The 21192-nt window shown below is 44.4% G+C and overlaps 1 protein-coding gene across 1 annotated transcript; it reads right to left on the bottom strand.

The window, feature by feature from the left end:
• Window positions 1-660: 660 nt before the first annotated feature.
• On the bottom strand, window positions 661-4226 carry NFKBIA (NFKB inhibitor alpha). Its single transcript, XM_040412552.1, has 6 exons — window positions 3752-4226; window positions 2610-2718; window positions 2247-2454; window positions 2048-2136; window positions 1664-1918; window positions 661-1254 (listed from the first exon to the last, which is right to left on the bottom strand). The coding sequence occupies exons 1-6, from the start codon at window positions 3994-3996 to the stop codon at window positions 1207-1209; spliced, it is 954 nt and encodes a 317-aa protein (XP_040268486.1). The 5' UTR covers window positions 3997-4226; the 3' UTR covers window positions 661-1206.
• Between the last annotated feature and the right edge of the window lie 16966 nt (window positions 4227-21192).

The following is a 21192-nucleotide window of genomic DNA, read 5'->3' as shown; positions in this document are numbered from 1 at the left end:
AGCCGTTTCTTGTGATGGAAGGGAGAAAAATGTGGAGTGCACACAGAAGATATAAGATATCTGTATTTTGCGGACTGGGCATGAGGCCTTATGCTGTGGGAATGTTCTCATATAGTAAACTACGCATTTTGTCACTCTTGCCTTACAGAGTCCTCACAGTCCTGTAGAAAACGTCCCAAAATTGGAGATGTGTGAATGGCCTTGAACAGGTAATATATATTATGCAAGCAAATCAAAAAAGTAGATAAACTGTGGCAATCACTAATATAAAATCGTTCTTTTATTTCTTCGTGCATATCAGAGCTTCCTCTTGGGCCAGGAGGGAACGCTGATACATGCGAAACGGCTGTTGCCTGACTACATGATCTGTGTCTTATTTACCATGTAACTGCTTTTAAAAGTAAGAAATAAATGGGAGATTGTATATTGGTAAGTGCCACAGTTTATCTCCTTTTTTTTTATAAAAAAAAAAAGAATTTCATATATATTTTCCCTGTGGAATTAGTGTGAGACTCGAAAGAAGTGTCGATGTTCCAAACAATAATGGCCAGCAGTGCCGACCATCTACATGTTCTTATTCTTTTTTTGATACATTATGCAAGCATTTCTGCTTGATGCCCTTTAAGATAAGTTTATGTTTTATTGAACGCACAAGTACAATTTTTGTATTAAATTCTTTTTAATAAATAAATCACTTTTATGTAAAAAAATAAATCATGTACATCATTTACAGTTTATACATGTTGTAGTTTATTTTCCTGACCACTTTGACACGTAAGAGGTCTAACATTCATCTGTATGTCTTCTTAGCAATATGGCCTCGCCAGGAGCTTTATTAGCTGGAGACGCCGACATGTTATAATGTTAATAGATATTCTGTTCTTCACCAACGATGTTTGCCATTTCCAGGATTTAGTCATTCTGGTGAAAGGCCTTTTGTATTTCTCCTATTCATCAACTTCTTTTCCTGTCAGCTTCTTTTGAGACTGTGCGTTGGTTCTGGGCTCTTCTAGACTTCATGACTCGCACAGAACATCCAATGCTTCGGATCAGCACAAGCACCTCAGGCTCACAACCTCTCTGGTGGAGGCACGTCCACAGTTTGAGCTTCGGTAAGCGTAATCACTGGTCCAAGTGCTGTCAGATCTTGCACTGATTGGGCAGGATTCTGTCCATCTACATTATGTTTTGTCCATTAATGCTGGCCTAAATCATCCTTGGGCCCACAGATATGCAAACATCATCATACATATACTGTAAAAAGAGAAGAAATAAAATAAATATAAATAAGTATAATATACAGTATATGACATGCATACAGAAAAATGCCATTTGGGCCCTCATACTTGGCTCGTGTCTTCAAACCCTGATCTAACACTTGCTCCAGTAACTTCTACTTTCTAATTCATTGAAGAAGTGAAGGTCCTCATAACACTCAGTTGGTTCTCCTCCACTCTTATATGCCATAGGAGTCTTGCAGAGGTTCATACAGCCCATGGAAGAAGAGGGTGGCACCAACTTGGGCTAGGGTTCTCCCCTTTCTATAGTCATACCAGCCACAGTTCTGCCTCTATAGAATGTCTGGACTTTTATGAACTTCATATCTAGTGTATCCTCCTCAGTCCAATGATACTAAAGAATTATACTAAGGAATAATAATTACCTCATCATCTGAATGTTCTGACTCTGAACTGTCTTCATCTTCACTTTCTGGCAGGTACTGCAGGCTCTTTTCTGTCACAGTTAGCAGGTACTGTTGAATTTGGAGGTTACTTCTCCCCCAGGTGAGCTGGCATGGTGAGTAGCCTTGGTAGGTGACTCTATTCACATCTGCTCCATACTTCAGCAGCAAAAACATGAGTTCGGCATTCTGTTTGTCCACAGCCATGTGCAGAGCTGTGCGGCCATTACATGGTTCCTAAAAATAAAAAAGGTTTGTTACTAAACCATTCACAATCCCAAAGTTCATTTTAACAGGCATTTACCATTAGGCCAGTGCTGTGGAAAGGCTTTTCTTTTTTTTTTTTTTTGCAAAAGAGAAACTCACCTGTGCATTAATATCTGCCCCCAGCTTAATCAAGTTCTCCACAATAGCAAGGAAGCCATTATTTGATGCCAAGTGTAGGCATGTGTGACCTATGGAAATAACGACACCATGAGCAAAACCGCATTTCTTTTTTTTTTTTTTTTCTTTTTTACATTTACTTCAGTCTTTTAATATGAAGACACATTTAATTGATACTTACCATTATAGTTTGTGTACTGTAGGAGGGATGGCAGGTGGGAGTTGCAGTTCTGGACAATAGTTCCAACCCCACGTAGAGAGCCGTTTTCACAGGCAATGTGTAGAGCTGTATTTCCCCGATAGTCTCTAACTTCAGGATCACAGCCAGCTTCAAGGAGCTTTGCAGCAATTTCAGACTGATCGGTTATTATAGCCAGATGAAGTGGTGTCTATAAATAAAAGGGATAGAAATATTAAAAATGAGTTATTATCCACAAATGTTTATTTTACTTTTCTAATTTTTTTTTTTTTTTTTTTTTAAATGTTGCTAAATAAAAAAATCCCCCAACATGTCCCAATTGACAAATAAACCCTTGGCTCTTACCTGATAAAAGTTATTCTGCTGGTTCAGGTAAAAAGCATCTCTGTAGGATCTCTTGATGGCCTCTGCTGCCACTTGTTTTTCCTCATGAATAATTGCCAAATGAAGGAGTCTGTAAAATAAAAAATAAAAAAGGTAAATATCGATATAAAAAAATAACGAAATAGATATAAATTAAAAATAAAGTAAAAAAAAAATAAAAATCTGTATTAAATATATCTAACCGGAAATAATGCGTCACAATTTCATCACCTGCTTTTAGCAGATAGTAATATATGTAGTCATTACATTGTGTCAAGTCTAAGTTATTTCCCCTCCCCCTGCAAGAAGTCCAGGATTGTGTAAGTTGGGTTTTTTTCTGTGTTGTCTCTCTAGCTATGGCTGTTGTTTTCCGCTTTCTCATGTATGCAGTTGTGTTCCTGGCCACAAGCCAGGGACTTTCCGAATAGCTGCAGAGCTCCACCTCTCCCAGCCAGCAAGTCACATCGCAGAACGGTATGGCCTGGCCTACCCTCCCCCATGTCCTTCCTCCCCTCCTCCACCCCTCTCAGGCTTACAAAGGGAGGAAGGGAAAACCCAGAAAAGATATATCAACGCCACAAACCCCCCCCCCCCCCCCCCCACTAACTATAAGATATATCAACGCCACAAACCCCCCCCCCCCCCCCACTAACTATAAGATATATCAACGCCACAAACCCCCCCCCCCCCCACTAACTATATAGTTACAAAATAACATTTTCCTTTCCTTTTTGACACAAAAAAATAAAGAAATTGCATTTCAACTGACTCTACAAATTGCACTCTTATCTTTATAACATAATGCAGGGAAAAAAAAGACTAAAACCCTGCCTACTACTTAATTCTGCAGAAAGCCGTGTGGTGCATTGCGTTATTCTACTATATTTCCTGTCATTTAGTCTTTCGTTCTTTTCTATGCAGCCCCTGTTCTTGTGGGCAGACAGCGATTGCATAACAGGCTGTTAACAAATATATGTCCGTTTCTGCATTCGTGTTTGTTTTTCATGGTTATTTTTTTTTAAAATGCTCCTTTTTTCTGCTATGCATATATAGACGATGCACTCATTAAAGATATATAAACTATGCACATTTAACATAAAATGGTTCAATTCAGGATCACTTACGTATCTCCATCCTCGTTTGCCTGCGTTTTCCATGCCTCCGGTTCATAGTCCTGGATGTTTTGTTGTGGAGGGATTGATAGATTTTGCATCTCTTTCACTATATTATTATAGTCTTCTTCTCTCAAAGAGTCTAGTCCGCTGTCATTTCTATCTTCAGTGGCCTGCAACAGCTTGTCTTTCCCAGGCATCCTGAGATCTCCGTCCATCACCATATTCCCAGAATAATCCATAGATCTCATAGTCATCTTGACTAGTAAAATCCTTTTAAAAAAAAAAAAAGTTGGAGCAAAAAGTTCCCTTCTTGGAACGTTCCTTTTTAAAATAGAGGTTCCGAAGAAGAAGCAGCGAGAAGATGGTGGCCTTCGTCTACTTTTGCAGGAGAGAAATAATCCGTGTGATCTTCAGATAGAACCCAAGTGTGATGGGATGAGCAGTGTGAGAGATCTGAGCTCTAGCTGTGTGTGCAGGGCTTTTCAATAGTGATTACACATATATGGGGATTTTTGGTAGGCGGGGCTGTTTCTATGGACTCTGTGCTCAGGGCTGGGAAATTCCAAGTAGTCACTCTGCAAGTGCAACACACTGTGAACCAGACTTATCCTGTTCAGAAAAAAAAATTAAAACCAGAAAACTTCCAGATCTCTTACACAGAGAAGAGAAATTCCCTTTTGTGTGGAATGTTCCTTATTTCACAAACACAAAGCAATGCGTTCTTATGAAGGTGATTTTAACACCCAGTACAATCCCTTAGAATCTACTGCAGATCTGTGATATTTTCAGGGACTGTACCGTATACCTTTGTTCACAAGGAGTGTATTTTTGCAATTTGGATAATTTGATTTATACAGTACTTGTATTGCATGTTGACAGCCAGAATAAGTACTGCCACCATTAAGTTGCATTCATGCCATTTTATGTAGTTTTCTGCACTTTATGCAAAAATGTAAAAAAAAAAAACTGCATCCAAATTGTACCATGTCAAAACGCCTGATTCAGTATTCTTATTGTACTCTGGGTGGACTTTACCACATCATAAAATGCTTGGGGCCCCAGAGATCAGGGGGTCCCCTGACAGCCACAAGTGCTTGGCTAAATAAAAAAAAAGATTAAAGGGCAGACATACCTCCTGTGCAGCTGCTGCCTGCACGGGGCCCTGGGGGGAATGGGACCCCTTGCCAGCTGTACAGCAGTGGAAAAAGTGCACAGGCTGCACGCTGCTAAGCTGAGAGTAGGACATGGTGGAGCTAAGCAGTGTGTTTGGGGGTCCCCAGACATAACTTTGCTTGGGGCCTTAGAAATTCCAAATCCACCCCTGTTAGTACGTGTGTTTAACAGTTTGTATTTTGCATGTACCCTACAGATTAAGGTATCTATGGTTCAGAAGAACCGCAGGGATCTGGATGTGACTTCCAAAATATGGACATTTAGGACAGGCACAAAGTGTCTTGGGATGAATTTACAACAGTCCTACTAAATTAAATTTAGATCACTATATAGGGTTTTCAAATCTGCGCCATACTTTATCTATCTCTTAATTTTGCTGCAGCCTTCCCCGTGGGCAAATCCATAGCAAAATGCACAGGTAAAGTGTGGATTTTGGTGCCACTTTTTCCACCATACATGAGCAGAACAGCTTTACGACTCCACAAGTACTGCAGCAAAAACTCCAAAGCATCCCAGCTTCTTGTGCAGAGTATAAAGACACAGTATTTCAGTTTTTCATAGGAAATACAAAATAATATGTTCTTTCAGTTAATCCATCCATAAAAAGGCATTGCTGATTTGGTGTCTGATGATTTGCAGTACCAGGTGTCTAGTCATTCATGGGAATGTGAGCATAACTGATCCACTGTAAAAAATCCTGGAGATAACCCAGACTTTTGGCAGATTTGTGATAGCTGGAGATCCCCTGCTGTAAGATCCCCAACTAAAACTCCCTGCCGGTCGTATATAGAATTGCTGAAGTTAAAAATACCCATTTTACCACACAAAGCACAAGATTCTGCTCACTTCCTATGTCATGTCGTGTTGTTGCTAATGAGCAACCTGTTATATCGGATACCATTAACCACACGGTTGTCTACTTGCTCTTCCTTTAGACAACCTGTGGATGGTCAGGACGTGCTAGGAGGTAGTTCTGCAACAGGTGGAGGGCTGGTGGTTGAGGAACATCACTTGAGACACAGACGTGATCGCCATGGCTCAAAGGAGGTGCTAAGAGCATTGTGGGGAGTATATAAACTGCTAATTTAAAGGGTATCTGTCAGCAGATTTGTACCTATGACACTGGCTGACCTGTTACCTGTGAGCTTGCCAGCAGAAGGCATCTGTGTTGGTCCCATGTTCATATGTGCCCACATTGCTGAGAAAAACTATGTTTTTATATATGCAAATGAGCCTCTAAGAGCAATGGGGGCGTAGCCATTACACCTAGAGGCTCAGCGCTCTCTGCAACTGCTGCACTCGCTGCACTTTGATTGACAGGGCCAGGCGGTGTAAAGGTCACTTAGCCCTGTCAATCAAAGTGCAGAGGGTGCGGCAGTTGCAGAGAGAGCTGAGCCTCTAGCAGTAATGGCAATGCCCCCATTGCTCCTAGAGGCTTATTTGCAGCATTTGCAGAAGGGTGGGTAGATATGAACATGGGACCAACGCAGAGGCCTTCAACGCAGAGGCCTTCAGCTGCCAAGCAGACAATTTGGCAGATCAGCCAGTTTCATAGCTACAAATCTGCTGACAGATGCCCTTATAAAATAACTAAATAAATTCTATTAAAACCTAAAGATATTAAAGGAGTTGTCTCACATGGGCTCCTGACAATCCCTTGTTTCTATGTTTTTAGTTTGCCAACATCATGAGATTTACGTATTCACTACGGTAGTTAATTTCTGAGAGGTAAAGTATTGGAGTATATGGTAAAAGGCGTTGGCCACTTTGTAATAATTATAGGTTACTTACTAGTTTCATGTCCCCTCCCCTGTTATCTTCTGTAAATGTCTTCCATAGTGTTTCTGCCCACTTGTTGTCAGAAGGGTCTGCTGCTCCTGTATACAGCGTGCACTGTTTTGGCAGCGCTGGCCCCTCTAAGTGATGTCAGGCAAAATGGTTCCAGTCTCAAACCCCACCCTGATGGTTGTGCATGCTTCTCTTCTATTTTCTCCTGCGCAGACTCCCCATCCTTCAATCTGCTTCTGTGCAGTAAAAATGATTCATGTCTCTGGCTCCCGTCCCTACTGTTCATCTTCTCAGTCCTCCGGCCACTAGGCCTGAAATCTATCTGGCAGTGGAACGGAGCAGGTGGTCGTAATGACATCATCGTGACTGCTGGGTCACAGATATATCGTTGGGCCTCCCGTGACCTGGCGCAACAGGTCGTAGTGATGTCAGGAAGCGGCAATTCAGGCCACAGACGGGAAAAGGCCTGTGGCCTGCATCGCAGACAGCAGCGGAGAGCTGGACACGGGTGAGTATTTTATTATTATTTTTTTAAAATATATAAATGTATGACACTACTGGGGGCAATACTGTGTGGGGGGCATTATATATACCGGGGCAGTGCCAGGGCGGTTTGGCCATAGACCTTACAGGGAAGTTCCCGGTGGGCCGATTCCCAGGGGGCTGCCTGGGCCCTCCTCATTGCCAGCCAGTGGAAGTTTTTGGGGATGTATTTGGCTCTGTTTGGGTGGTATAAAAGTGCCACAATATGGTATTTCTGGCCCTGCCTTTCATCAACTACAAAACAGGGCCACTTTTAGTATTTTTCCAGGGCCACTTTAAGTTCCCAGTCCGCCCCTGGTCACAGCAATATATATGGGGGCATTTTACTAGAGGGGGAGAGCATTATATAAATTGGGGCACTATACGACAGGGGGGAGCGCATTATATAAACGGAGACATTATTTTTTTCACCTTTTTTTCAGTCTGCGCATGCGCATACCGGAAGGACGGATCCGGCATTCCAGTATTCTGAATGCCGGATCCGGCACTAATACATTCCTATGGGAAAAAATGCCGGATCCGGCATTCAGGCAAGTCTTCAGTTTTTTTTGCCGGAGATAAAACCGTAGCATGCTACGGTTTTCTCTTTTGCCTGATCAGTCAAAATGACTGAACTGAAGACATCCTGATGCAAACTGAACGGATTGCTCTCTATTCAGAATGCATGGGGATAAAACTGATCAGTTCTTTTCCGCTATAGAGCCCCTGTGACGGAACTCTATGCCGGAAAAGAAAAACGCCTGTGTGAAAGCACCCTAAACAAAAGATCAAAGGAAATTGAGCTTTTTTTTCCTGCAAATACTGGCTGGGATTTTGAAAATGTTAATTTAACCTAAATGGAAAGAGTTTACAATGTGGAAAATACCCGTTCTGCAACTTGTGAACGTACGCCCATTATCATGAACCAATACCAGCTTGTGCTTCTAATCTGAACTCGTGAGAAATTTAAATAACAGAAAAATTTATGCTTATAAATAGGAAAATACATAGACCGTAGTAAGCTGAGCAGTCAGCTATAAAAGTCACATGTGACCAAGGAAGAAGTCATTTATTTCAGTTGAGTTGATTATTATTTCAGCTTTACCGAAGCTCAAACGATCTTTAGGCCCCTTTCACACGGGCGAGTTTCCGCGCGGATGCGATGCGTGAGGTGAACGCATTGCACCCGCACTGAATCCTGACCCATTAATTTCTATGGGGCTGTGCACACGAGCGGTGATTTTCACGCATCACTTGTGCGTTGAGTGAAAATCGCAGCATGCTCCTCTTTGTGCGTTTTTCACGTAACGCAGGCCCCATAGAAATGAAAGGGTTTGCGTGAAAATCGCAAGCATCCGCAAGCAAGTGCGGATGCGGTGCGATTTTTCACACACGGTTGCTAGGTGACGATCGGGATGGGGACCCGATCATTATTATTTCCCCTTATAACATGGTTATAAGGGAAAATAATATCATTCTGAATACAGAATGCATAGTACAATAGCGCTGAAGGGGTTAAAAAATAAATAAAAAATAATTTAACTCAACTTAATCCACTTGTTTGCGCAGCCGGCATCTCTTCTGTCTTCATCTGTGAGCAATAGGACCTTTGATGACGTCACTACGCTCATCACATGATCCATCACCATGGTGATGGATCATGTGATGGACCATGTGATGAACGCTGATGGACCATGTGATGAACGCAGTGACATCATCAAAGGTCCTATTGCTCACAGATGAAGACAGAAGAGATGCCGGCTGCGCGAACAAGTGGATTAAGGTGAGTTATTTTTTTTTATTTTTTTATTTTTTAACACCTCCAGCACTAGTTTACTATGCATTCTGTATTCAGAATGCTATTATTTTCCCTTATAACCATGGTATAAAGGGAAATAATGCAATCTACACTACAACTAACCCAAACCTGAACTTCTGTGAAGAAGTTTGGGTCTGGGTACCACAGTCGGTTTTTTTATCACGCGCGTGCAAAACACATTGCACCCGCGCGATAAAAACTGAACATCGGAACGCAATCGCAGTCAAAACTGACTGCAATTGCGTTCCTATTCGCCCGGGTTTGGCGCAATGCACCGGGACGCATCCGGACCTAATCCGGACATGCCCGTGTGAAAGAGGCCTTAGGACAAAATGAATTTGAAATGCCCTGATAAACTCCTAGTTTAAGCGAGGGGGTCCTTATATACTGGTAGATGAATTGCCCAAATGAGCGCCAAAAGACTATATAGGAAGACTGTCCAGTGTCCATTTTTACTTTAAAGGGAACCTGTCACTGGGATTTTGTGTATAGAGCTGAGGACATGGGCTGCTAGATGGCCGCTAGCACATCCGCAATACCCAGTCCCCATAGCTCTGTGTGCTTTTATTGTGTAAAAGAAATGATTTGATCCATATGCAAATTAACCTGAGATGAGTCCTGTCCCTGAGAGGAGTCAAGGACAATTCTTCATGAAGCAAATTTTTTAGTAAAATTCTGCGAATCAGCCAAATCGAAATTTTTTCAATACTTTGCTCTATCAACTATTATTGTAATCGAGTATTCTATCGATTTTAATCCAAATATTAATCGAGTACTCTAAATTAAAAGAACGTTTTTCTTTATAAAAACTCAGCTGTCCCCCCCATGCCACTAGCTGCCCCCCCCAGTGCAGTCAGCTTGCCCCCCCAGTGCCGCCAGCTTGCCCCCCAGGCCACCATCTCCCCCTCCTAGCCATGTCCCCAGCGCCAGTGAAATAAAATACTTACCTCTCCTGTAGGGGCGCCGCTCCACAGCTCCTTCATCTTCTTAGCACGCTGCACTGTTGTCCTGACGTCATACAGCGTTGGGTCATAGTGCACGCTTACGTGCACTATGTCCTGACGATGTTTCAGGAAGAAAGTGCAGCGAGGTGCGGGTGACCACGGAGCGGTGAATAATAGCAAGAGCTTCACTCCAGCTCCGTGGTCACAACCGAGTAATCGTTTCAGCCCTACTTTGCTCATCTCTAATTATAAAGAAAAGTGAGAATATTAATAAGGCCATGTTCGCATCACCACTAGTTATATTTATAATTCTGCTTCTAGAGAAGTAGAGCAATGAAAATGACGGCTGTGCCGGATTCAGCACACAACTGAAACCAACGGGGCCGAACAGATCCCAATGACCTAGGCTAGTTTCACACCAGCGGCAGGGCAGTCCGGCAGGCTGTTCCGGCGGGAGCGGCAGTCCGGTGGCACACGTAAACTAGCGGCAGGACGGATCCGACAGGCTGTTCTCCCGCCGGACTCCCCTGCCGCTAATGTGAACGTACTCCAATGGGGTCAGCAAGTTTTCCATTCAGATGTCCACTTTTTGCAGGAAAAAGAAAGTGTTCTGAAAGTTAAAGTTCTGTGTGCGGGACTTTTTTTGTCAGCTATGTTTGGCAGAATCTGCGATAGAGGCCTGAAGGAAGACTCCAATGCAGATGTGCACAAGCTCTAATGTTGCTAAGCAAAAAAGAACACTAGTGTAGACAAACAGAATCCCAGATGTGTAACCCTCTGGATAAAGATTCACATGAACAAGAAGAGGTAAATTGGGACTTGACCATGCCACGGGTACCGGGAGGTATTCGACTCTGAAGACCCCCCTCCCCCCAGCGCTAGTGGTACAGTCGTGTCCATACTTACCTCTTCTTGTTCACATGAATCTGATAACCGCACGGATAAAATTTTTGCATTTAAGTAATTGTCTCTTTTGCTGCAGCCTCAAGTTTATATTTATTTTATATATATATTTATATATTTATTTATTTATTACAATCCATATTTGTACAAACCGGATTCCAAAAAAGTTGGGACACTAAACAAATTGTGAATAAAAACTGAATGCGATGATGTGGAGATGGCAAATGTCAATATTTTATTTGTAACAGAACGTAGATGACAGATCAAACGTTTAATCCGAGTAAATTTATCATTTTAAAGGAAAAATACATTGATTCAAAATTTCACGTTGTCAACAAATCCCCAAAAAGTTGGGACAAGTAGCAATAAGAGGCTGGAAAAAGTAAATTTGAGCATAACGAAGAGCTGGAAGACCAATTAACACTAATTAGGTCAATTGGCAACATGATTGGGTATAAAAAGAGCTTCTCAGAGTGGCAGTGTCTCTCAGAAGCCAAGATGGGAAGAGGATCACCAATTCCCACAATGTTGTGCAGAAAGATAGTGGAGCAATATCAGAAAGGTGTTACCCAGCGAAAAATTGCAAAGACTTTGCATCTATCATCATCAACTGTGCATAACATCATCCGAAGATTCAGAGAATCTGGAACAATCTCTGTGCGTAAGGGTCAAGGCCGTAAAACCATACTGGATGCCCGTGATCTCCGGGCCCTTAAACGACACTGCACCACAAACAGGAATGCTACTGTAAGGCCTCATGCACACGACCGTATTTTTTTGCGGTCCGCAAAACGGGGTTCCGTTTTCCCGTGATCCATGACCGTTTTTTCGTCCGTGGGTCTTCCTTGATTTTTGGAGGATCCACGGACATGAAAAAAAAGTCGTTTTGGTGTCCGCCGGGCCGTGCGGAGCCAAACGGATCCGTCCTGAATTACAATGCAAGTCAATGGGGACGGATCCGTTTGACGTTGACACAATATGGTGCAATTTCAAACGGATCCGTCCCCATTGACTTTCAATGTAAAGTCTGGAGTCCCTTTTATACCATCAGATCGGAGTTTTCTCCAATCCGATGGTATATTTTAACTTGAAGCGTCCCCATCACCATGGGAACGCCTCTATGTTAGAATATACTGTCGGATATGAGTTAGATCGTGAAACCTCATTTCCGACAGTATATTCTAACACAGAGGCGTTCCCATGGTGATGGGGACGCTTCTAGTTAGAATATACTACAAACTGTGTACATGACTGCCCCCTGCTGCCTAGCAGCATCCGATCTCTTACAGGGGGCCGTGATCAGCACAATTAACCCCTCAGGTGCCGCACCTGAAGGGGTTAATTGTACTATCATATCCCCCTGTAAGAGATCAGGGCTGCCAGGCAGCAGGGGGCAGACCCCCCCCCCCCCTCCCCAGTTTGAATATCATTGGTGGCCAGTGCGGCCCCCCCCTCCCTTCCTCCCTCTATTGTAATAATTCGTTGGTGGCACAGTGTGCCCCCCCCCTTCCTCCCTCTATTGTAATAATTCGTTGGTGGCACAGTGTGCGCCCCCCCCCCCCCTTCCTCCCTCTATTGTAATAATTCGTTGGTGGCACAGTGTGCGCCCCCCCCCTTCCTCCCTCTATTGTAATAAATCGTTGGTGGCACAGTGTGCGCCCCCCATTGGCCCCCCTTCCCTCTATAGCATTAACAACATTGGTGGCCAGTGTGCGGCCTCCCATCTCCCCCCCCCCCCCATCATTGGTGGCAGCGGAGTTCCGATCGGAGTCCCAGTTTAATCGCTGGGGCTCCGATCGGTAACCATGGCAACCGGGACTCTATTACAGTCCTGGTTGCCATGGTTACTTAGCAATAGTACAATAGTAGAAGATTCATACTTACCTGCTGCTGGCTGCTGCTGCGATGTTCGTGTCCGGCCGGGAGCTCCTCCTACTAGTAAGTGACAGTTCATTTAGCAATGCGCCGCACAGACCCTGTCACTTACCAGTAGGTGGAGCTCCCGGCCGGACACGAACATCGCAGCAGCAGCCAGCAGCAGGTAAGTATGAATCTTCTACTATTGTACTATTGCTAAGTAACCATGGCAACCAGGACTGTAATAGAGTCCCGGTTGCCATGGTTACCGATCGGAGCCCCAGCGATTAAACTGGGACTCCGATCGGAACTCCGCTGCCACCAATGATGGGGGGGGGGGGGGGGGAGATGGGAGGCCGCACACTGGCCACCAATGTGTTGTTAATGCTATAGAGGGAGGGGGGGCCGATGGGGGGCGCACACTGTGCCACCAACGAATTATTACAATAGAGGGAGGGGGGGGAGCCGCAGTGGCCACCAATGATATTCAAACTGGGGAGGGGGGGAGGGTCTGCCCCCTGCTGCCTGGCAGCCCTGATCTCTTACAGGGGGCCAGATCAGCACAATTAACCCCTTCAGGTGCCGCACCTGAAGGGGTTAATTGTGCTGATCACGGCCCCCTGTAAGAGATCGGGTGCTGCCAGGCAGCAGGGGGCAGTCTTGTACACAGTTTGTAGTGTATTCTAACTAGAAGCGTCCCCATCACCATGGGAACGCTTCTGTGTTAGAATATACTGTCGGTTCTGAGTTTTCACGAAGTGAAAACTCAGCTTTGAAAAAGCTTTTATGCAGACGGATCTTCGGATCCGTCTGTATAAAAACTAACCTACGGCCACGGATCACGGACACGGATGCCAATCTTGTGTGCATCCGTGTTCTTTCACGGACCCATTGACTTGAATGGGTCCGTGAACCGTTGGCCGTGAAAAAAATAGGACAGGTCATATTTTTTTCACGGCCAGGAAACACGGCTCACGGATGCGGCTGCCAAACGGTGCATTCTCCGTTTTTTCCACGGACCCATTGAAAGTCAATGGGTCCGCGAAAAAAAACGGAAAACGGCACAACGGCCACGGATGCACACAACGGTCGTGTGCATGAGGCCTAAAGGAAATGGGCTCAGGAATACTTCCAGAAACCATTGTCAGTGAACACAATCCACCGTGCCATCCGCCGTTGCCAGCTGAAACTCTACAGTGCAAAGAAGAAGCCATTTCTAAGCAAGATCCACAAGCTCAGGCGTTTTCACTGGGCCAGGGATCATTTAAAATGGAGTGTGGCAAAATGGAAGACTGTTCTGTGGTCAGACGAGTCACGATTCGAAGTTCTTTTTGGAAATCTGGACCAAAGAGGACAAGGACAACCCAAGTTATCATCAACGCTCAGTTCAGAAGCCTGCATCTCTGATGGTATGGGGTTGCATGTGTGTGTGGCATGGGCAGCTTGCATGTCTGGAAAGGCACCATCAATGCAGAAAAATATATTCAGGTTCTAGAACAACATATGCTCCCATCCAGACGTCATCTCTTTCAGGGAAGACCCTGCATTTTTCAACAAGATAATGCCAGACCACATTCTGCATCAATCACAACATCATGGCTGCGTAGGAGAAGGATCCGGGTACCGAAATGGCCAGTCTGCAGTCCAGATCTTTCACCTATAGAGAACATTTGGCGCATCATAAAGAGGAAGGTGCAACAAAGAAGGCCCAAGACGATTGAACAGTTAGAGGCCTGTATTAGACAAGAATGGGAGAGCATTCCTATTTCTAAACTTGAGAAACTGGTCTCCTCGGTCCCCAGACGTCTGTTGAGTGTTGTAAGAAGAAGCGGAGATGCCACACAGTGGTGAAAATGGCCTTGTCCCAACTTTTTGGGGATTTGTTGACACCATGAAATTCTGATTCAACATATTTTTCCCTTAAAATGGTACATTTTCTCAGTTTAAACTTTTGTTCCGTGATTTATCTTCTATTCTGAATAAAATATTAGAAGTTGGCACCTCCACATCATTGCATTCAGTTTTTATTCACGATTTGTATAGTGTCCCAACTTTTTTGGAATCCGGTTTGTATATATATAAAACATATCTTTATATATTAATCTGATTATTTTAGTAATTTTTTAGTTAGAGAACATTTAATAAATTTGATAGAATACAAATGTTTAGCCCACAACAAACTATCCGCCTCTCCACTTAGCAAAGATCAAAACGTAGACATAATCATTATGACAATCGCAGCATGTACAAACTAGAAAGTAGATTTTGCAAGACATAATAGATATAAGTAAGGAATAAGCTGACAGGTAGAGTTGCCAAACATGTTTTTGACATATAAAAGAAATTATACATATTAAAAAAGAAAAATGACAGGGTACATACAGCGCTCCATTATTAACCCTTAGGCCTCTTTCACACGGGCGTTGCGGGAAAAGGTGCAGGTGCGTTGCGGGAACATGCGTTTTGCACTCGCGGGAGAAAAATCTGCATGTTTGGTACCCAAACCCGAACTTCTTCACAGAAGTTCGGGTTTGGGATCGGTGTTCTGTAGATTGTATTATTTTCCCTTATAACATGGTTATAAGGGAAAATAATAGCATTCTGAATACGCGCAGCCTGGCTTCTCTTCTGTCTTCCTTGCTGTGTGCAGGAAAAGGACCTGTGGTGACGTCACTTCGGTCATCACATGGTCCGTCACATGATCTTTTACCATGGTGACGGACCATGTGATGACCGGAGTGACGTCATCACAGGTCCTTTTCCTGCACACAGCAAAGAAGACAGAAGAGAAGCCGAGCTGCGCGATCAAGTGGATTAAGGTGAGTTAAAAAAAAAAAAATTTAACCCCTCCAGCGCTGTTTTACTATGCATTCTGTATTCAGAATGCTATTATTTTCCCTTATAACCATGTTATAAGGGAAAATAATAATGATCGGGTCTCCATCCCGATCGTCTCCTAGCAACCGTGCGTGAAAATCGCACCGCATCCGCACTTGCTTGCGGATGCTTGAGATTTTCACGCAACCCCATTCATTTCTATAGGGCCTGCATTACGTGAAAAACGCACAAAGAGGAGCATGCTGCGATTTTCACGCAATGCACAAGTGATGCGTGAAAATCACCCCTCGTGTGCACAGCCCCATAGAAATGAATGGGTCAGTATTCAGTGCGGGTGCAATGCGTTCAACTCACGCATCGCATCCGCGCGGAATACTTTCCCGTGTGAAAGGAGCCTTAAGAGTGCCTTCACACGCTGTGGATCTTGTTTCAGAATTTTCCCCAATTAAAAATCAGATATATTCATTTGAATGGGGCAGCAAGCACATGGATTTCTGTAAGCTCCATTCAGGTGAATGGGACTGATTTTGAGTCGAGGAAAAATCTGCAACAAAATCCTCAGCATGTGAAGGCACCCTAATTCCTTAGATATTCCCAAAAGGCAGTTTCTCGCAAAATAAAATGTACTTTTTTTTGGGGGGGTAATTCAAACATGCATTTGTTCCATTTACATTTTACTCATAGTTATGTGCTATTAGTTGTATGTGTACTGTTTTTTATTCTAACACATCATAAAATAACACCGGTCCATAGAAGTGAACTAGATGGGGGGGTTGCAGGCTATTAGCAGGCGGAGCAAGCAGTCGCAGGGCAAAAGCTCACATAAGATATCGCTCCTCTGCCTGTGCCCACTCTACTAAAGCCTGACCTAGCAAATCTATGCCAGGCTTTAGTGAAGCTGCACTGGTACAGGCAGGAGCAGCGATGCTCCGGCCTGTACAGTGCTCAGTGTGGCTGCAGGGGAGTCCATATTCTCATATGCAGCAGAATATGGAAGTATGGATTCTAAAGTGCAATAGGCACCTGTACTTCAAGTGCCTATTTCGCTGGTAAAACATAAAAAAAATCATATTAGAAAAATGTATTTCATGACATTTACAACCGTTTTAATAATGTGTATATACAGGTTTAGAAGGTGTAGGTGACGTTTATGATTTGCCTAACATAAACTCTGGTTGGTCTGGGTGCACAATGTCATGGACAGGAGAGTAGCTATAGTGGAAGCAGGGGAAGCGACTGTTACAGGGCCTGAACTCTGTAGGGGCACGTCTGGGAGGAGTACTGAAAAATTGTATTGTCAGGGCCCCCTCAACGTATTATACAATGACATTATATACAGTGACATGACGTACAGTATATATGTGTAGGAAATGGACAAAGCTGCTGTCTGGCCTGGTTTGAGAGAGTTTTCTTGATTAGCTGCAGGTGTGAGGGTTGCATGGGAGGAGGGGGTTGCTGGGGGGGGTCTGTTCAAAAAATTGCTATGGAGCCCAGTGAGTTCTAGTTACACCACTGGTCATGGATCACCTTGTTCACCAACTAAGCCAGGATTTTGTTTAATATTTTGACATTAATCTGTAGAAGGATGTTGGGTTTGATCTGAGGTCTGATGAGGATTGGGAGTCTGAGCTGAGATCTGATGAGGATTGGGGGTCTGAGCTGAGGTCTGATGAGGATTGGGGGTCTGAGCTGAGGTCTGATGAGGATTGGGGGTCTGAGCTGAGGTCTGATGAGGATTGGGGGTCTGAGCTGAGATCTGATGAGGATTGGGGGTCTGAGCTGAGGTCTGATGAGGATTGGGGGTCTGAGCTGAGGTCTGATGAGGATTGGGGGTCTGAGCTGAGGTCTGATGAGGATTGGGGGTCTGAGCTGAGGTCTGATGAGGATTGGGGGTCTGAGCTGAGGTCTGATGAGGATTGGGGGTCTGAGATGAGGTCTGAGATGAGGTCTGATGAGGATTGGGGGTCTGAGCTGAGGTCTGATGAAAAACATATGGTCAGGTGAGTCTTAAAGATCAAAAAATATAGGTTATATCTTTTTGTGGGAAAGATTCCATAAAATCTGTAATTTTCACAATTTATTTATTTGCTTCTTCTGACTTAAAGGGGTTGTCCAAGTTTAAGTTTTGTTTTTTTGCAAACTCTCACTCTTGCCTATTAAGGGAAGCTTACTTACCTCCTTCCTGACTTCGCACTCCTCCTCTTCCAGGCCTGGGCTACTCTGCTGCACTCCCTCGCTGTAAACATATGGTTTGATATGGCTGCAGCCAAACAATGGCCGCTGCAGTGACCGGCGCTACTTGCGTCATGTGTCCATTTGTCATGACGCAAGGGGAGCAGGTCACCGAAGAGGCTAGCGATTGGCTGCAGCCATATCAAATCAGATGATTACAGCGAGGGAGTGCAGCAGAGTAGGGAAGGAGCAGGGAGCAAGCACTGGGAAGCAGGTAAGGCTACTTTCACACCTGCGTTCGGGTGTCCGCTTGTGAGCTCCGTTTGAAGGGGCTCACAAGCAGCCCCGAACGCATCCGTCCTGCCCTAATGCATTCTGAGTGGACGCGGATCCCCTCAGAATGCTTCAGCCTCCGCTCAGCTCAGCAAGCCGTGTGGAGGCAAGCGGATCCGTCCAGACTTACAATGTAAGTCAATGGGGACGGATCCGTTTGAAGATGACACAATATGGCTCAATCTTCAAACGGATCCGTCCCCCATTGACTTTCAATGTAAAGTCTGGACGGATCCGCTCAGGCTACTTTCACACTTAGAAATTTTTTTAAACTATAATGCAGACGGATCCGTTCTGAACGGATCCAAACGTCTGCATTATAGGAGCGGATCCGTCTGAGCAGACACCAGACGGACCCGCTCTGAACGGTAGTGTGAAAGTAGCCTAAGAAAGCAAAACTTGCATAACCCCTTTATCACCACCCCTGTGTACAGTTCTCTAGATGTTATCAGTAATTGATAGTGTATACATAGATGGCTAATAAGTACTACAAGTAGCAGTATACTGCCATACGCAAAGACACATGCAAACACTAGAAACATAAATAACTGCAAGCTGCATCACTACTATATGGAAATTTGTATCATAATTGTGTAGGACCCATCTACTAGCAACAAGATAGCTTCTAACAGACGGGACCTACACTAAGGCCTCTTTCACACGGGCGTTGCGGAAAAATGTGCGGGTGCGTTGCGGGAACACCCGCGATTTTTCCGCGCGAGTGCAAAACATTGTAATGCGTTTTGCACTCGCGTGAGAAAAATCGCGCGTGTTTGGTACCCAAACCCGAACTTCTTCACAGAAGTTCGGGCTTGGGATTGGTGTTCTGTAAATAGTATTATTTTCCCTTATAACATGGTTATAAGGGAAAATAATAGCATTCTGAATACAGAATGCTAAGTAAAACAGGGCTGGAGGGGGTTAAAAAAAATTAAAAATCATTTAACTCACCTTAATCCACTTGTATTCAGAATGCTATTATTTTCCCTTATAACCATGTTATAAGGGAAAATAATAATGATCGGGTCTCCATCCCGATCGTCTCCTAGCAACCGTGCGTGAAAATCGCACCGCATCCGCACTTGCTTGCGGATGCTTGCGATTTTCACGCAACCCCATTCATTTCTATGGGGCCTGCGTTACGTGAAAAACGCACAAAGAGGAGCATGCTGCGATTTTCACGCAACGCAAAAGTGATGCGTGAAAATGACCGCTCGTGTGCACAGCCCCATAGAAATGAATGGGTCCGGATTCAGTGCGGGTGCAATGCGTTCACCTCCCGCATCGCATCCGCGCGGAATACTCGCTCGTGTGAAAGGGGCCTAACAGTCTTCCCTCTCCTGGGCTTTTGGCCTCCAAAATTTCAGGGCAATGTAGTATCCAGCTATGTCACACTCTGCTTAAAAGCCCTGGGCAGATGGGCAGGAGTGCATGTTCCAAAAGGGGGCAGTCACTTCCCCAAATATACAAAAAAATAAAAAATTAGACCAAAGGGGTTAGAATTAGAAAAAGGCGTTCATTTGCATGGTACCATGGCTGCAATGTAAAAGTATTTGCATTTAATCAGTGTGAAATAGCTGGATTCTACATTGCCTTTAAATAAAGCATTATAAAAGGATAGCTGTCAGTCACTGATAACACATCCCCCATGTTTTGACAGCTGTTCACGGAGATGGATTAAGTTAGAACATGCAGATATAAATGTATAAATTGCAAGTTTTACTGAATCTTTTTCCGCAAAACCGTATACAGTATCGATCTGCTCAGATCCTCCTGCTCTATAACATGCTGCCTGAAGATTGCTCAGCATTTTGTAGTGATGAGTCCTCTTTTAACAATACAGTTGTGTGAAGCAGAGGGCTAGACATTCACTACAAGATTTATAAAAGTCTACCAGAAGGTCATTGGTATTAGGCAGCTTTTAGTTTAAAGGAGAATATAGCTTCATCCCCCTATGTAAGGCCTAGTTCACACGAACGTGCGTGATCTATGGCCGTATTGCGGCCCGCAAATTGCGTGCCGCAATACACGGCCACAGTTCCGTGTGCATTCCGCATCACGGATGCGGACCCATTCACTTCAATGGGTCCGCAAATCCGGAATTGCGGAACGGCCGCACGGAACGGGACCCCTCGGAAGCACTATGGAGTGCTTCCGTGGGGTTGCGTCCCGTACTTCTGTTCCGCAAAAAGATAGAACATGGCCTATCTTTTTGCGGACCGGGCGGATCGCGGACCCATTAAAGTGAATGGGTCCGCGATCCGATGCGGCTGACCTATGGGCGGTGATCGTGCATTGCGGCCCGCAATTTGCGGGGCGCAGCACAGGCACGGGTCACACACGTTCGTGTGAACTCGGCCTAACTGTAATGTGTAGCCAAGGAGTCTCAGTGATGTTGGGGAATATTGGTGAAGGGAATGGTAATTAGGTAATTCCTAGCTTCCATTAGGGTAGATGCACTAGATGGGATATACTGTACCACCTTTTATGAAAGAGGCTAAAAGCTTGGAAAATGTCCTGGAGCTGAATACAAAAATGGCCATTGTCAGAGTTGTTTCTTCTGTGCACTATCCTCAAGAAGATCAGCCAGTCATGCTAGCTTAGTAGCGGCTGTAGGGTCCCTGGAGTAGAAAAGTTCAGAAACCAGTGTAGCCCTATCTGGAGTCGCCTTTCCAGCCCCACTTTAGGTCATGTATGATTCTGGGACAGTACCCCATGAACATAAGCTTTAGGCCCCTTGCAGACGAGCGTGACGGATTAGGTCCGGATGTGTTCCAGATGCGTTCAGTGAAAAATGCGCGATTTCGCAAGCAATTTCAGTCAGTTTTGTCTGAGATTGCGTTAAGAAGTTAAGTTTTTTTCGCGTGAGTGCAATGCGCATTTATGCTTTTTTCACGCACGTGCTAAAAAACTGAAGGTTTACGGTTTACAAACAACATCTCTTAGCAACCAACAGTGAAAAACGCATCGCATCCGCACTTGCTTGCGGATGCGATGCGATTTTCACGCAGCTCCATTCACTTTTATGGGGCCAGGGCTGCGTGAAAAACAGAGAATATAGAACATTCTGCGATTTTCACGCAACGCACAAGTGATGCGTG

This window comes from Bufo bufo, chromosome 11 (genome assembly GCF_905171765.1).
Source record: "Bufo bufo chromosome 11, aBufBuf1.1, whole genome shotgun sequence".
Taxonomy (NCBI): Eukaryota; Metazoa; Chordata; class Amphibia; order Anura; family Bufonidae; genus Bufo; species Bufo bufo.
This window is presented reverse-complemented; position numbering and strand designations above follow the sequence as displayed.

What these genes read in the sequence shown, in the direction of transcription:
- NFKBIA (XM_040412552.1), bottom strand. Translation starts at nt 3,996, where the DNA reads ATGACTATGAGATCTATGGATTATTCTGGGAATATGGTGATGGACGGA. An exon ending in AGCAGAATAACTTTTATCAG is followed by an intron (nt 2,455 to 2,609) that starts GTAAGAGCCAAG and finishes TTTTATTTATAG; the next exon opens with ACACCACTTCATCTGGCTAT. An exon ending in ACAGTACACAAACTATAATG is followed by an intron (nt 2,137 to 2,246) that starts GTAAGTATCAAT and finishes TTATTTCCATAG; the next exon opens with GTCACACATGCCTACACTTG.